Raw genomic sequence first — 16,015 nt, 5'->3', positions numbered from 1 at the left:
CTTCCCACAAGAAATACAATTATTAACTTTGTCTGACATCAGTCTGAGGCAAGAAAAGTTTCCCCAACGGGGTACTTAGCTTTAGAGAAGACTTCAGGCTTATACTCTATTCGAAAATTTCAGGAGCTGTCCGACCGGCACTTCGAACTGCTTCTGCTTCGGGCACCGCGGGCAAGAAAGACTGAAGAAAATGGCGTCGGCTGTCTCTTTTATATCCATGTCGCACTGACGTCAGGGAAGAGGCGACGACAACCGACGCTTTACCAAGACTTTGGGATTCGGCCGACTCTGGGACCGCCTGACGACAGGATAACCCAAGTGTGATGACTGCAGCAGTATAGCACGATGAACATCCACATCTTCTTCTTGCCTCGCTGGTTCCTGAGAAAGACCTCTGAGGAGGTGAGAAGAAGAGCCAGATGGCAGACAGTGTCTTCCTGTCCTTCTCGCTCTGGCCCAAAGTCTCTCTGACCATCTTCCCAAAAAGGCAAAGAGATGCTGAGTACACCATCATGATTAAAATGTTCCAACATGAATAAACAAATGAAAAAAAACTCACTAAAACTGTCACAAAAGTTTAAAAGCAGATGAAGCATCAAATGATAAGCGCTTTCAGCAGGATTGCCTTCTTCAAATCATGGTGGTGTACTCAGTACCTCTTTGCCTTGTTTGGACTTTGTTCTGAGACACCTTTAGTAGTGAGGACTTATCCTTTGTCAGTCTGCCCAAAAAGGGAAGAACCATCATAAGGGGTGTTGGTAAAAGAAGCGTTGAAGAGCTCAGAGAACTGACATAAGCCGGAGCTAGGTGTGACGATAGATGGCAATGCCTGACCCCGCCACCCGTGCGGCTCCCTCTGTGGCATAGGATAGCAAACGCATAGACATGTTGGCTACAGCTTTTAGGGTGGCCATTCGTGCATCGAACCTCTTCCTGTCCTCTGCCGACATGGACCCCAGGGTCGAATCCGTGATCTCCTTGACCAGATCTCTCTGGAGTCGGATGACAGGCGCCATGTAGTTCAGCACCCTCACAGAGAAGGTCACTGAAGCATAAATTCGCTTCCCAAAGCGATCCAACGCTCTCGACTCTCGGTCAGGCGGGTGGACCGTGGAGCTCTCCTGGGCGAGTTCCTTCTTGGTGGCTGCCGCCACCATCATAGCATCTACGGGGACACCTTGTGCCACTGTTAGTTGCCCGTGGGGGAACTTAAGACTTTGTCCAGGTTCTCGGGTATTGGCTTTATGGTGTCCAGCTCCCACGCCCTAGATGTTATCAGATACACAAGTGGATCGGCAGGAGGGGACACCCAAGAGGTAGATGGGCCCAAACTGAATGCCTCCAGAAACACAAACTCATCAGAGGTTGGTTTTGGGGCGGACCACCCTCCCCTTTGGCGAAGGATCTCCATGTCATTTCCAAAGGAGACATCCTCGAGGGGGGGGGGGGTGACCTTGGGGAACCTTCCCCTTCATCCAGGTTCGTGTCTTCCTTGAGGGACTCTGGAGGAGAGTCCAAGTGCCTCATTTTACACGTATGCTTGTGGGGGGCCTCCTTCAGGGTGACTGTCTAGGGAGGTCTTGCAAGCGGGTTGTTCCAAGGGCAGAACTTCCTAGGGCACTATGGCCACTGGCTGGCCTTGAGAGGGCAAGACGGCCAGAACACTCAAAGCCAGGGGGGTCTGGACAGACTCTGAAGACTATATGGTCAGAGGCATCGACCCTGCGAGAACCCTCTCCACCACATCGAATGCAGAGGGGGAACAGACCTCCTGGACTGACCTAGCAGCAGCCCCCCCCCCCCCGATCTGACCGGGGAGCTGGACCAGAGATGCCGAGGGAAATGCTTTTCTCAGACAAGCCTGGGGCAGAGAGCACTCCCGCGGATCCAACCCAAGGCTACGGCTCTGAAAGCTCGGATCCAATCTAGTCAGATCCAACACACTCAAGGCACTGGCCGGCATAGAGGTACAGGATACCGTCAGCGCCGACCCCTCGACTCTGATCATCCTTGCATCCAACTACTGAAACCACAGGTCGGATCGGAGAAGGGAATGACAGGTCTAAACAATGGCTGGAAGGTGCCCGCTCCGGTGGGAGAAGGCCCTGGCAAGACCCACATCTGAATTTGAGTGCAGACAAACCTTCGCATCATCTTGTCCATTTCCGCTTCAGATAAGCTCCAAGTAGAGCGGGAGGACGCCGCCGAAGTAGGCCGGAAAAGCCAGTGGGGGAGGCCTAGGGGGCGATCAACTTATCTGTACCTCGGGCTCAGGAGGGAACCTGGGGGACCTGAGCCGAGGGGTCACTGGCCTGGAAACAGGCTTAGCTTAACCTTTGGTGGAGGGCTGGCCTACGACAAGTGGCCGAGGGATTGCCTGTGAGGCTGGTCCTACTTGGTGGGAGGTCATGTCCCAGAGGCTGCGGAAGGGGAAGACAAAGCAGCAGCCGCTGCTTTCCCAGCAGGGGAAGGTGGGACCTCGGTCCCAGCAGAAGAGGCCAATAGGCCTTTAAGGGTCAGTTTATCCTGCCTGTCCTTAAGTGCCCTGGGATTAAACCCAGCACAAACAGGACAGGGGGACTGGAGGTGAGGCACCCCCAAGCAAACCACACACAGTGTGGCCATCCACCAGACAAAGCTTATGGCCACACTCTGAGCACCTTTTGAAGTCTGGCTTCGGGGCATCAGCCATGCCTTAGCCAGCTCAAGCAAACACACACATGAACCACGTGGAAAGGAAAGAGGGGAGGAAAGATAGCAAAGCCTACTTTTTGTTTTTTGGCACTATGGAGAACCCCGAGAAGGTATAGAAAAGGATTGAAAGAGATAAAGAAAAGCCAAAAAGGGACAAATTACCACTTCAGAAAAAACTCACAAATGCTCTGGAGCTCAGACTACGCTGCTTCCTCTCAGGAGGCAAATGAGATCTGAAGGGAGACAGGGGGCCATTATGGGCAAGGGGAGGAGCATGGAGCTCGGAGCCATAGCTGGAAAATGCAGCTGTGTCGGATCTGATGTGGATCCGAAGACCCACAGGTTGAACAGCAAATGAAGTAAATTACTTCAGATTAATTTCTCACAGTGTATGTAGGGTGAAGGCTACAACTAAGAAAAAAGCATAAAAAATGGCTAAAGCAGTAGCTGAATGCACCCTCAATGTCCATCTCAAGCATTGCGTACCAACAGGCAAATATCCAGAATGCAGGAGCTACAGAAATCAAACATTTTACAAAGAACTGTCTCGCAGAAAATTAATTTCTAAATGTCTAACAATAGATCAAATGTCACAAGTAAGACATTACCTTCTAAGAATATGAACAGTACCACATTTAAACAGCACAACTGCACTGGGTTTCTGTCAAGTCTTTATTTCAGCGATATGTAACAAACTAAGTGAAATAAACTACTGCTACATTCCGTACCCTCACTACATTAAAAAATGTACACTCTAAAAAGTTGAATGTGTTGGATCATATTTTAACACAAAAAACAGCCTGGTTTCTGCACTAAATAAATGTAGCATACAAAATGCTATCTTTAAACAGGGTAATAAACAAGATCTACATAAAACTTGCTTAAAGTCAGAGTGATAATGCAAGTAGTTTTCAGATCAAATAACTGCAAGACAGACTGACTTGAAAGATAAATTTCAGAGAGAGGAAAAAAATTGAAAAGTATAACTGAAAAAAATGAAGGTATACCTCAACATCCCCCATCTGAATGGTGTGAAATAAAAAAAAATATTTAAATGGAGATGAACATAATCTGGAAAAGATTCTTTCAACTAATAACCCCAAAGCATAAAACGTACTCCACAGCTTACATTAAATAAGACTATAAAAGTACCTGCCAACTACTGTCAGATGCCTCCAGTGTACTGGTAAGTAGTCTCTGTAAGGTGGCCAACTTCTGTTCCACCATCTGTTCCCGATGTAAGGCCTCCTGTAGTTTACAAAAAAGCCACATACAATTACACATAATGTAACCACAACCTTGTACTCACATTCAGTGCTATTTAGAATAAAAGAAAGCTATGCTCTCACAAACAAAACACATCAGCACCCATAGAGAAATGCACAAAAGTCTCTACTTTTCAAGTAACGATAAAAAAAGAAGACTTAAAAAAATAATTAAGAATACAAAATATAAGAGGACACCGTCAAAAAATACTCAAGATAGCACAGGTTTTAAACATGAACTACAAAGTTCCTTGTCTTTTACAATGCATGCCTACTGCGTTTCACAAAGGCGTGGTTAAACAGTAGGGCTGCCAATAAAATATTAAAAGTCTATCAACACATCCCTACAATATAATACTATAGTATTCCCCATACTGATATCACACAGGAAAAAGATCAAATTAATCATTCATGTCAGTAGAGTAAAATGCATTTGTTTATACAAAGGACCTAAGAAACAGTAAAGGCAAAAACAACATAAAAAATGGAAGAAAAATGTATCACATGGCGCTGTAGGCATATATTGGGGTGCAAAAGGTAGGTGGTAAAAATGTCAACAAAACATTACAATATGCCAAGATAACTGTACACTGAAATAAGCAGTACAAAAATGTGAGTGTAGTACTGAACACTGGACCACTTAAAGGTCTAGCATTTTGGGCAAGGGACTTGAGTCCTTAGACATACGAAATAGGTTACCCTTACCACTTGATTCACAAATAGGGCCCTTCTTAATTAGCCCTATTGGCTGAATGTATCCTTTTCCACCAATCAGTATTTGCCATATATTTTCAAGACATTGCCACACTCTATAAGGGATACTCACCCATGATTCATGCTATGATATCAAGTGTTAACTACATAAGCAAAGGAACAATAGGCAAGCAATCACAGGGATCATAAGATGCCTAGCCATATACACATTTAAGAAGACATACTTAAAAGTTCTTGCAGTCCTTTATGAGCACTTACGTTTCCTCCATATTTGCCACTTTACTCCTGTACCACAAGATGGAATCCTGCTGCAGATCGAGAACAAAAATGAAGAGCTTGCCTTCTTTCTCACTGATAATAAACCAAATGCTTGAATCCAGGGCCCTCAGACAGGCCAACACTTCAATGCCTTTGGTCCAAGAAGACATGCTAGAGGCCAAAAGTGTGCTGGCCTGCGAAGTGCCCTCTCCAGAGACCTCAGCTAAAACCAAATCTGAAGTTGGGGGATGGCAAACACACCAACAAATTCATTGTCACTACACCTAGAGAAGCCAGTAGCATCCCATGGACTGTCAGCATCCATTTTTCATTCTTTTCATGGCACTTTCATGGATGCTTGCTCTTCAGAGTAGGTCTCATTGAGGACTTGGCTGATGTCATTCTAGCAGAATGACACTAGATGCACCCTCTTGGAGCTGCAAAGATGACCGATTATCCTTGAGGTGAACATTGTAAGATGTGGGCACATGTCCAGATCCTGCCCCAGCCAAGGCAAAACAAATGGCACCAGGACTAAAATCTTTGCATGCAATTTGCTTTCCACAAGCCACATACTTATATTTTTTTTAATAAAAAAGTTATGTAATCGCCATAACATTACACCTGTGTTGTTGGTTTTCATACTTCCTCAACTGATGGTTCAGATCTGAGACTCTGATCTGGCTTGGCCGCTTGTACCAGATCATCTGTTCCAAAAACTCTCAAGTGCCTCCCTTTACCCATAATGCCCCACCAACCTAACATACCTCACATCAAGTTTGCTATCCTTAGATATAAAGGGGCACCCAATTACATAAACTAACAATGATAGAAAGGAAAAGGGAAGCTCGAGCTCAAACAATGAACAAAGATTCCGGCACAACTCTTAGAACTTCAAGAAGCAAAAGGAGGGGCAGGAGGGCGGGAAGTTGAGGAAGATTAAAAATGGACAACAAAGATGGAATGTTATGAGTACATAATTTTTTTATCTGATGTTGTCCTTTTCATTCATTCTTCAACTGACAGGACAGAGTCCCCAGCTACTGTAAGCTTGGAAGGCCCTCATAGAAGGATATTCCAAAGCACTGCAGAGCCAAACGCCAATCTGTTCCTGGAAATTAAATCTAATTTATAATGAATAATGAAAGTGAGAGAATTAGTTCAAGTTGCAGATGCTGTGCAAATATACACAGAAACCCAAGACAAAAAGGCTGAAGGAACTACCTGGGATTCAATAACACTTACACTAAGTATACACCGTTCTGAGTGAACAGACAACACAGGCATAACTCGCACCTTATTCCTTCTAATTTTAGTTTTCCTACTGATATTCCTGCAGCTTTAAATAATGACAGGGATTCATAAAGGTTATCACTTAGTGTAATCTTTGAGTGACTTGAAAGCACAAAAATTTGATAAGAATGTTCTTGAATACATATATACATTTATTGTAGGCTTTACTGAATCTGGCTCACTGTCTTTTCTACCATAAACAAAGGAATACATTCAGTTAACCATCTGAACAATGTAACTTTGGATACTGGTTTGCCCACTCTATTTGGAGAAAATGAAACAAATTGCTGGTCAGATTTCCTGAAATTTTTAGTTCTGTGAAGATAAAAATGAAGTTGCCTATGCATACCCAAAAGGTGGAGCATATACTCTATTTCGAAAGTTAGGAAAGAAATCTGGTAGATTAATGGCTTTGTTCATGTTGGACTCAAGCTAACTTAGGTATAAAAAAGATGGAGTTGTGCGCAAGTAAACCCTGTCTTTGTGAAAAAAACGGGTAAGGAGGTTTAGAAGAGAGAGGCTGGAGTTCAGAATCTCGTCTACCTGATGTGATGGCAACCACAAAAATGGTTTTCCAGGTTAAAAAAAACTTGAGTTTTGTTATGGTTGAAGGCTGAAAAGGAGCTTGTGCCAAAGGTGGTAATAATAACTATTAAGAAAATTATGCTTTCTGTAATGTCTTTCAATCTAAACGGTCTTACAGACAAATATAAAAAAGAAAGTAGTGAACTATATTAAAAATGTAAAGTGCAAATAGCTATGCTACAGGAGACACGCCTAGAAAGAACTGAACAAGTGAATTTGATAAAGAAAGGTTTTTCAGGATGGTTATTCAGTGGAATATCTGGGGCAAAGGAAAAGAGGAGTACTTATATTAATTGCAAGAGGAGCTCCAATAGTGATAGAAGAGGGGAAAAAAGACAATGGAAGATGCACAGTATGAAGGGACTACTGGCTAGGGAGGAGGACTACACTGGGATGCATTTACATCCCCCCGAAAAATGCTACAATGGAGCTTATGAAAATTTTGGGAGAAATAATCAGCTTTCTGCAAGGAATATTACTTATAGGGAGAGACTGGAATTTGGTTTGCAACAGTGAAGATGTGTTTGGGGGGCCTAGAAGGGATAATATAACAAGGGAGGGCAGATTTTTGAAGAAATTTTTGAAAATGTTTGTCATGGAAGATGTGAATTCGTACTAGGAGTCCGGAGTGAATTTACATATTACTCACCGAAATAGATAGATGATACATCTCACAGGAACATGTGCATTTAATTGAAGGTCTTGAAACGCACCCAATAACTATTTCAGATCATGCACCAATAATAACTTAAATAAAAACGCAAGGTAATGAAAAAAAATGAGACACTGGCGCTTTCCCACCTACCGGTTGAAAACAGAGGAATTTAAGGAATGGGCTGTGGAATTGACTCAGGAGCTACTAGAGAAGATATATTTGCCTTCTGAAGACATAACTAAGGAGTGGGATAAAATTAAAGTGGAGTTTAAAACTAGGTTGGAAATAAAAGAAAGGGAGATGTGGCTAAACAGTAACAATAATTATTTAGAGGGATTGACAAATGATAAAGTATTGCAAAATACGGAGAATCTCTCAGAAAGTACAGTTTTGTACCTACCATAAATGTAGATGTTCGAGTGTATATACTGCTGCAGTCATCACACTCGGGATATCCTGCAGTCAGGCGGTCCCGCAGTCGGCCGAATCCCAAAGTCTTGGTCCGGCGTCAGTTGTAGTCGCTTCTTCCCTGACGTCAGTGCAACAGGGGTATAAAAGAGGTAGCCGACGCCATTTTCTACAGTTTTTCTTGCCCCAGATGTCAGGTGCCCCCAACTAGGAAGGCAACACAAATAACTATGCAAAAATACCCTAGTAGATGAACAATAGTACTAGCTGTTAGCAAATACACCATATAGACATGCATCCAATTGATTGATGTACATGGAGTTATAACTAACACCCTGGTATGTAGAGGGGATGGTGGGAGGGTAACCTGGACTGCAGCAGTATATACACTCGAACATCTACATTTATGGTAGGTACAAAACTGTACTGTGTTCATCGTGTTATATTGCTGCAGTCATCACACTTGGGTTGAATCCCAAAGCTATGGATGGGAGGCTGGTACTAAACTGGGTTAGGCGAAGCTAGGATGTCCTGCAGAACTGCAGTGGCAAAACCAGCTGTAGTTTTTGAGTATAATGGAAGGTGGTAGTGCTTGGTACAGGTGTGCACTGAACTCCAAGTAGCTGCCTCCAGAATGTCCATGGTTGGAACCCCCCTGAGAAAGGCTGCCGAGGTTGCTGTAGCCCTGGTAGAATGGGACCCAATATTAACAGGCACTGCTTTCCCATGGTGCGAGTAGCAAAAGCGGATACAATGTGCTATCCATTTGGAGATGGTCTGTTTTGAAATAGCCATTCCTTGTGAACCTGCAGCATAGGATACAAAGAGTTGGTCAGTTTTTCTGAAGGTCTTTGTCTTATCGAAATAGTAACGTAGGTGTCTGTGAATGTCCAAAGAGTGAAGGAGTTTTTCTCCTTTATTCTGGGGGTTTGGATAAAAGGTGGGTAAATGAATGGTCTGATTCAAAGCCACACCTTTGGCATAAAGGTAGGGTTAGTTCGTAGAGAGACTCTGTCCTGATGGAAAATGATGAAAGGTTCCACTGCCATGAGTGCCTGTAGTTCTGAGACCCTGCGTGCTGAGGTGATAGCCAGCAACAGAGCTGTTTTCCATGACAAGTATTGTAGTTCTGCTGAGAAGGCTAGTTCGAAAGGAGGCAGTGTTAATTTTTCTAAAACAAAGTTGAGGTCCCAAGCTGGTGTTGGGGGTTTTCTGGGGGGGTCTTATATTCTTAGCCCCTCTGAGAAACTGCCTTAGCAAAGGGTGTGAGAATATGGGAGGATCCGTATTATATTGAGCTGAAATGGCTGAAGCATGGATCTTAATGGATGAGAAAGAAAGGCCTTTGTGTAGCATCTCAGTTAAATATTGCAGTATTTGAGGAATGTTTGGTATCCCAGAATTTTGGCCTTTAGCCTGGTTCCATGCACAAAATCTTTTCCATTTGTCTGAGTATGTTTTTCTGGTGCTGGGCCTCCTGGCCTCCAAAATGACATTCAGGACGTCCTTTGAGAGGTGTTGATTGATAATTCAAGGTATTCTCCATGCAGCTAAATTTAAAGTCCTGAGCTGACTGTGAAGGATCTGAGAGTTTTGCTGAGTCAACAGAAGTGGGAATTGAGGTAAGATCCATGGAGGGCTGTAAGTCAAGTTCCTTAGTAATGGGTACCAGTGCTGACGTGGCCAGTCCGGAGCAATGAGGATCATTTGTGGTCTCTCTGATCTGACTTTCAGTAATTCCTTGGTCAATAGAGGTAGTGGTGGGAAGGCATAGACTGTCAATGCTGTCCAACTGAAAGATAGGGCGTCCACTTTCCAGGCTAGGGAATGATAAGTCCTTGTGCAAAATTTCTGTAATTGGCAATTGTTGGGGGAGGCAAATAGATCTATGTCTGGGCGTCCCCACCTTTGAGTTATCATTGAAAGTACTTGTAGGTGTAGTCTCCACTCGTGAGGATCTGCCATATTTCTGCTTAATTCGTCTGCCAATATGTTTTCCTTTCCTGGCAGGAATTGTGCTTGCAGTTGTACTTGGTAAGTCAATGCTGTGTTCCACAAGGTCATTGCCTGTCTGCATAAAGGGTAGGAGCGTGTTCCTCCCTCTTTGTTTACGTACCACATAACTGTGGTGTTGTCTGTCCTTATTAGTAGTTGCCCTGGATGCAAGAGGTCCTTGAAGGCTGTCAGTGCATTTTGCACGTCTAGAATCTCCTTTTGGTTGATGTGTAGATGCATTTGTTTTGCAGACCATTTGCCCTGTATAAACTGTCCTGCCATGTGTGCTCCCTAGGCGTAGTCTGAAGAATCTGTTGTCATAGTTTGGTTTGTCGGAGGTAAGACAAAAGGAAGACCCTTGTTTATTTAGCATGCTTGAGCCCACCATAGGAACTCTTTTTGAAGGCAGGGAATGAGAGGTATACTTGTTTCGAGACTGTGCCTGTGTTGAGTCCATGCACTTTTCAGGTACCATTGTAATTTCCTCATATGCAGCTTTGCATGTGGAACTAGTTGAATGCAGGATGCCATGAACCCCAATGCCTGCAGGATTTTCCTTGCAGTGAGCTGGGTAAAATTTGCCATCATTTTGAAGTATTGAGTCAGTTGTTTTAGTTTGTCTGGCGTGAGATAAGCCATCTGGGCCATTGTATTTAAGCTGGCACCCAGGAATATTATGTCTTGTGAGGGTATCAGTTTTGACTTCTTTTTGTTTACTGTGTACCCTAGGCAACTTAGCAGCTTTGTTACAAATGCCAGATGCTGTAATAGAATGACCTTGCTGTCCGCTTGGATCAGGCAGTCGTCCAGATATGGATAAATTTGTATTCCTTGTTGTCTGCAGTATGCAATTACTGATGCCAGGCATTTCGTAAATACTCTGGGCGCAGTAGATAAGCCAAAGGGCAATGCAGAGAATTGATAATGCGTTGTACCTGCCAAAAATCCGAGGTATCTTATGCAATCTTGTCTGATAGGGACATGCAGGTATGCCTCTGAGGTCCAACGTTACCAACCAAGACTCCTTGCCCAGCATGGGAAGAAGCTGCTGTAGTGTGAGCATTTTGAATTTGGGTACCTCCAGGTATGTGTTTAGGATTGAGAGGTCTAAAAATGGGTCTCCAGGCTTTGTCCTTTCTTGGTACTAGAGATAGTCTTGAGTAAAAACCTTGACCTTGCTCCTTTGTAGGTACCTTTTGAATTGCTTTCATATCCATGAGAGCTGAAATTTGCATTTGTGCCTCTGCCCTTTGGTTTGGAGGCAGATTTGGCATGCCTCTCATCCGTGGTAAAGTGTGAAAATGAAATCTGTAGCCTCTGGTAATAATATCCAGAAACCCATTTGTCCTTTGTTATGATGAGCCAATTTTGTGGAAATAGAGCCAGCCTTCCTCCCAAAGGTGCTGCCAGGGCAATTTTGCTTGGCAGGCAAAGAGGGAAGTCATTGTGTTTGTTTCCTGAAGGGTTGAGATCTTTCGTCTCCACCTCTTCGAGTTGTTGTATGCCATTGTCTAGGCCTGAAAGAACCTTGTGGCTGGCCTCTGCCCCTTGCCTGTACCTACCCCTTTGGGGTCTGTCTGATGCAGGAAAGGACCAGTTTTTTGATGGCCAGTTTCTGCTGAAACAAAGAGGTTGTACCTGTAAAAAATCTTTAAATGTCTGCATAGATTTTGCCTTTTCTTCCATTTTCTTTAAGACTTCCTCTGCTTTGACACCAAATAACACATCTTTCTGCAATGGAGCATCCAATAACTTTGCATTGACATGTTCTGGTAAGGCTTGCTCTTTTAGCCAAGCATGTCTACGAATTACAGATCCTGTGACAGCTGCTCTACATGAGGCTTCCAATGAATCAAAACCACACTAAGTTATGCTTTCCCACCTGTTCTGCTGCATGCAGCAAATCCTGCATCTCTTTGAAATCAGGTTGATCTGCCTGAGGAATCATTTTCTACTTTAACTGTGTAATCAAGTACTGCTGGTATTTTATCATGTGGAACTGGCAGTTTAAGGCCCTCATGGCCAAAGTGGCAGACGTATATACTTTCTTCCCCCATCTTTCTAATGCTCTGGAATCCCTTTCAGAAGGTAGTGGATTCTTAACAGTAGAGGCCTTAACCACTTTGGGACCCTGGGAAATGGTTTTGGGGTCTGCAACATGGCTTTTATATAGAAACTTATGAGAATCAGGAACTCGGTAGTATCTGTCTGGTTTAGCTGGTGCAGGAGGTAAGGAGCCTGGGTTTAGACTAGATTCGGAGTAAACATCATCCAAAATGTCTAAAACTGGAGGAATTGCAAGGGGTCTTTGCTGTGGAAGAAGAAGAAACTCACGGAGTCTTTTCTTAGAGTCAGAGTAATCTTGGCCTTCCCAGTGGAAGTGTTCCCTCATGGTGTGTAAAGTTTCCCCAAAAGAGTAGTCTTCAGGGAGGGAGACAGAGGGAATGGACTCCTTCAGCATCTGAGTCTTCATAAGGAGGGAAGGAATAATCCTGGTCCTCAGCGTTAGCTGAGGAAATGGATGCTTGGTCAGAGGAAGGATAATCTTCTTCCAGTCTAGGCCTTTTGTCAGGAGGGGGTTGGGAACCCCTGATGAGGGTAATTAAATCCTCAGCCATCTTAAGCATTTGTTTTTTAGGCATAGGGGCCTGTGGGGTCTGTGGACCCGGTTTCCTAACTTTTAAGGGAGCTTTAACTTTAGCATAAGACTTAATAGAGATAGCTGTCGGTTTGAAGACACCTTCAGAAACCGAAGGCCTGTCCAAAATCTCCGGATCACCGTCAGGGTTGGCATCCGCGGGGTGAGATGGAACTGGCTCCTGAGGCCCAGCTGATTCGGTCTGGGAGGCCGTCAGAATTTTTAAATCAGCGGTAGTCAGGGGCTGCGTAGGCGCCTCGTTAAAAACCGGAGAACCGGCAGCAGGCCTTGCTGAGGCCTCGCTATCTGGTCTTGGCCTTGGTTGCCTGTCCTTATCCTTGCGTTTTTTAGTCATTGCCGATGTCGGTTGTTCCGACGACATGCTATAGTTAAATTTTCTGCCAAAATAATGTCGGGCGAAATCCGCCCGACGCTTGATTATACGTTTGTTGAACTTAGCACAAAACAGACAACCAGAGACGTCGTGGTCTGGGCCTAGGCAAGGAATACAATAAGAATGAAAATCCTTATGAGGTATTTGCTTCCCACAAGAAATGCAATTATTAACTTTGTCTGACATCGGTCTGAGGCAAGAAAAGTTTCCCCAACGGGGTACTTAGCTTTAGAGAAGACTTTGGGCTGAAATTCGATTCGAAAATCTCAGGAGCTAGCCGACCAGCACTTGCTAACTGCTTCTGCTTCAGGCACCGCGCGGCAAGAAAGACGGAAGAAAATGGCGTCGGCTGCCTCTTTTATACCCCTGTTGCACTGACGTCAGGGAAGAAGCGACGACAACCGACGCCGGACCAAGACTTTGGGATTCAGCCGACTGCAGGACCGCCTGACGGCAGGATAACCCGAGTGTGATGACTGCAGCAGTATAACACGATGAACATCAAGAAAAGGACCAATTGCAGAATGGTAAACAGAAAATTAGGGATTACCTCGATGATATGCATGAGTTCAGAAAGAATGCTGTTAAGCAACTGCCTTTTGAAACAACTCCGGCAACAAAAAGTGGAAAGAGCAGTTGCCAAGCCCAGGAAGTGCATAACAAGGAAGATAACAAGAGACCCTGTAGAAGTATTAGAAATATTTCAGAAATTTTATGAAAATTTGTATAAAGCAGAGCAATATGGAAATCAAGAAAAGGTACAAATGGAAATGTTTATGGAAGAATTAAATATGCCAAAGTCAGAAGTAAATGAGGCTCAGTTACGAACAGTTAGGACAGGAATGGATGAGATAAAAATGGCTATGTATAGCCAATCTACAGGAAAGTCCCCAGGAATAGATGGTATTCCTGTGGAAGTTAGGAAGGAAAAAACTAATAAAGACCTGGAAGGTTTTGTTTAAAAGTATTTCAAGAGGGGGAGCAGTTCCAGCATCCTGGAAGGTGGCGGTGGTACTGGTAATACCTAAACAGGGTAAAGATCCATCGGATCCAGCTTTATACAGGTCCATTTCAATACTAAACCATGATTAAAAAGTGTTTATGTCTATAATGGCTAAAACAATGGCAAAAGTGATACCAAAATTGATAGATATGGATCAGTGTGGTTTTGTGGAAGGAAGGAAAACATTTGACAATATTAGCAGAACACTGATGATCCAGAGGGAAGCAGAATGCAAGAAAGTACCACTTTTATTGGTGGGTCCTGATGCAGAGAAAGCATTTGACAGAGTAGACTGGGACTTCATGAGCAGGGCAATGGAAGCATTTGCTTTCCCTGATACAATTATAAGACTGATTAGAAGAATATATATGGGATCAGAGGTGTAACTTAAAGTGGGCGAGGTCCTCTCTGATCATTTCTGGTTGAGTAGAGGAACCAGGCAGGGTTGTCCGCTTTTCCCTTTGCTGTTTGCATTATATTTAGAACAGCTGGCAAAGAAAATAAGGGAGTCAGAAATTCAAGGATATAATTGGTATGGTACCGAGGAAAGGCTGGCTCTATTTGCAGATGATATTTTATACATGACAAAACCAGAAAGGGACATTACAGTGTTATGGAACATTTTAAGACAGTTTCAAATCTTCTCGGGGTACAAAATTAATGAAGCTAAAACAAAGGCAGTAGTGGTAAATTATGTACCCACACACTAACTGGTCCAACAATATCCATATTTATGGGGGCATGATAAAAGGAAGCATTTAGGACTATGGATTAGAAATGACTCTGTGGTGGCAGCTAAGGATATGTGGGAAGAGACTAAACAGAAGATAATACAAAAATTGAGAAGCTACAAGTTTTGTTATATGGATACTAAGATACAAGCCAGTAAAATGTTTTTAGTCCCTTTAGTCTTATACACAGGTCAGGCATACTTTCAGCAACCAGAGGAGAAGTTGGGGATAGCAATAAAAAAAAGAGCTCAAGGATTTTATCTGGGAAGGGAAGACAAGGATCAAGTGGGATAAGGTGATTCGACCAGTAGAACAAGGTGGACTAGGATTACCTAATCTGAGGGGGTATTTTAGGGCAACACAGTTAAGGCTCTTAAACATAGCACAGACAGAAAAGTATAATTCAAAGTGGAAAGGGATGATGCTGATGCAGGGAAGAAACTCCAGAAATAAAGACAGATTGTGATTTGGGATGCAGACACTTAAGGAGAACAAATTGTACAGAGTATTATATTCTTAAAATAGCAGGCAGTATTCCAAGAACCAAACCAGCACAAGAATGGAGAAAAGAGATTTTGTCGATAGGGTTGAATGTGGTCAAGGATACAGATAACAGGCAAGAGGGGGCTGGAATTTATTGGAGAAAACTGTCAAAGGAACCAAGGTACTGGGACTGGCAAAGGAACCAAGGTACTGGGAGCAAATAACTAGAAAGGTAATAGAATGGGAAGAGGCCAAAAATGTATTTGGACTGCAGGTTAGAGATTGGAAATAGGGGGCTCTTAACTGTAAATCCAGCACTGGTAGAGTTTTTAATAGAATCTAGAACAGAAGCTCCCACTAAAAAAGGAGTGATTAGTAAAGCATATAGAATGCTGCATGATAATTATAAGAATCAAACAGAGGAGCTTAGGAAGGATTGGGAAGAGAGACTGGATAAGCAATTCACAAAGAGACAATGGGAGATATAGGCATATCTCCCAAATATACAACAAAGTCTAGAAGATTTAAGATCTTTGCCTGAAATTGTTTACACAAGTATTTTTATACTCCAGTAGACTCCAAAGAATTTTTCCTCAGGTGGAGAGCAAATGCTGGAGGTGTGACAGGCAAGAAAGAGGTAGCTGGGAACATGCTTTTTGGAGGTGTGATGGACTGGCAGACTTTTGGGATTCCCTGCGGACTGCTCTGTCAGAGATGCTGGGTGAGTGGATTGGACTGACTGGGGAGATGATTTTTTTGAGTTCTGATACAGAATCGTAACTGCCTAGACACAGTACAGCCTTGCTAAGTATAATTATGGTGGCTGCCAAGAAAGCAATTACTAGAAAATGGAAATCAAAGTCTAGATCAACTTTACTAGAAGTAGTAAATCCATTAAC

The 16,015-nt window shown here is 43.4% G+C and overlaps 1 protein-coding gene across 1 annotated transcript in view; it reads right to left on the bottom strand.

Annotated features, from left to right (window-relative positions):
* Positions 1-16,015, bottom strand: part of LOC122807767 (sarcolemma associated protein) — a 2,306,558-nt gene that overhangs the window by 1,562,688 nt on the left and 727,855 nt on the right. The window contains exon 6 of the mRNA XM_044078786.1: positions 3,847-3,942. Within this exon, the coding sequence (XP_043934721.1) occupies positions 3,847-3,942 (96 nt within the window). The remainder of the gene's footprint in view (positions 1-3,846; positions 3,943-16,015) is intronic.

The sequence above is a fragment of the Protopterus annectens genome, chromosome 7.part1 (assembly GCF_019279795.1).
Source record: "Protopterus annectens isolate FY-2018-M chromosome 7.part1, PAN1.0, whole genome shotgun sequence".
NCBI classification, from domain to species: Eukaryota; Metazoa; Chordata; order Ceratodontiformes; family Protopteridae; genus Protopterus; species Protopterus annectens.
Note: the sequence above shows the minus strand (reverse complement) of the source record. Positions and strands in the feature narration are given on the sequence as shown.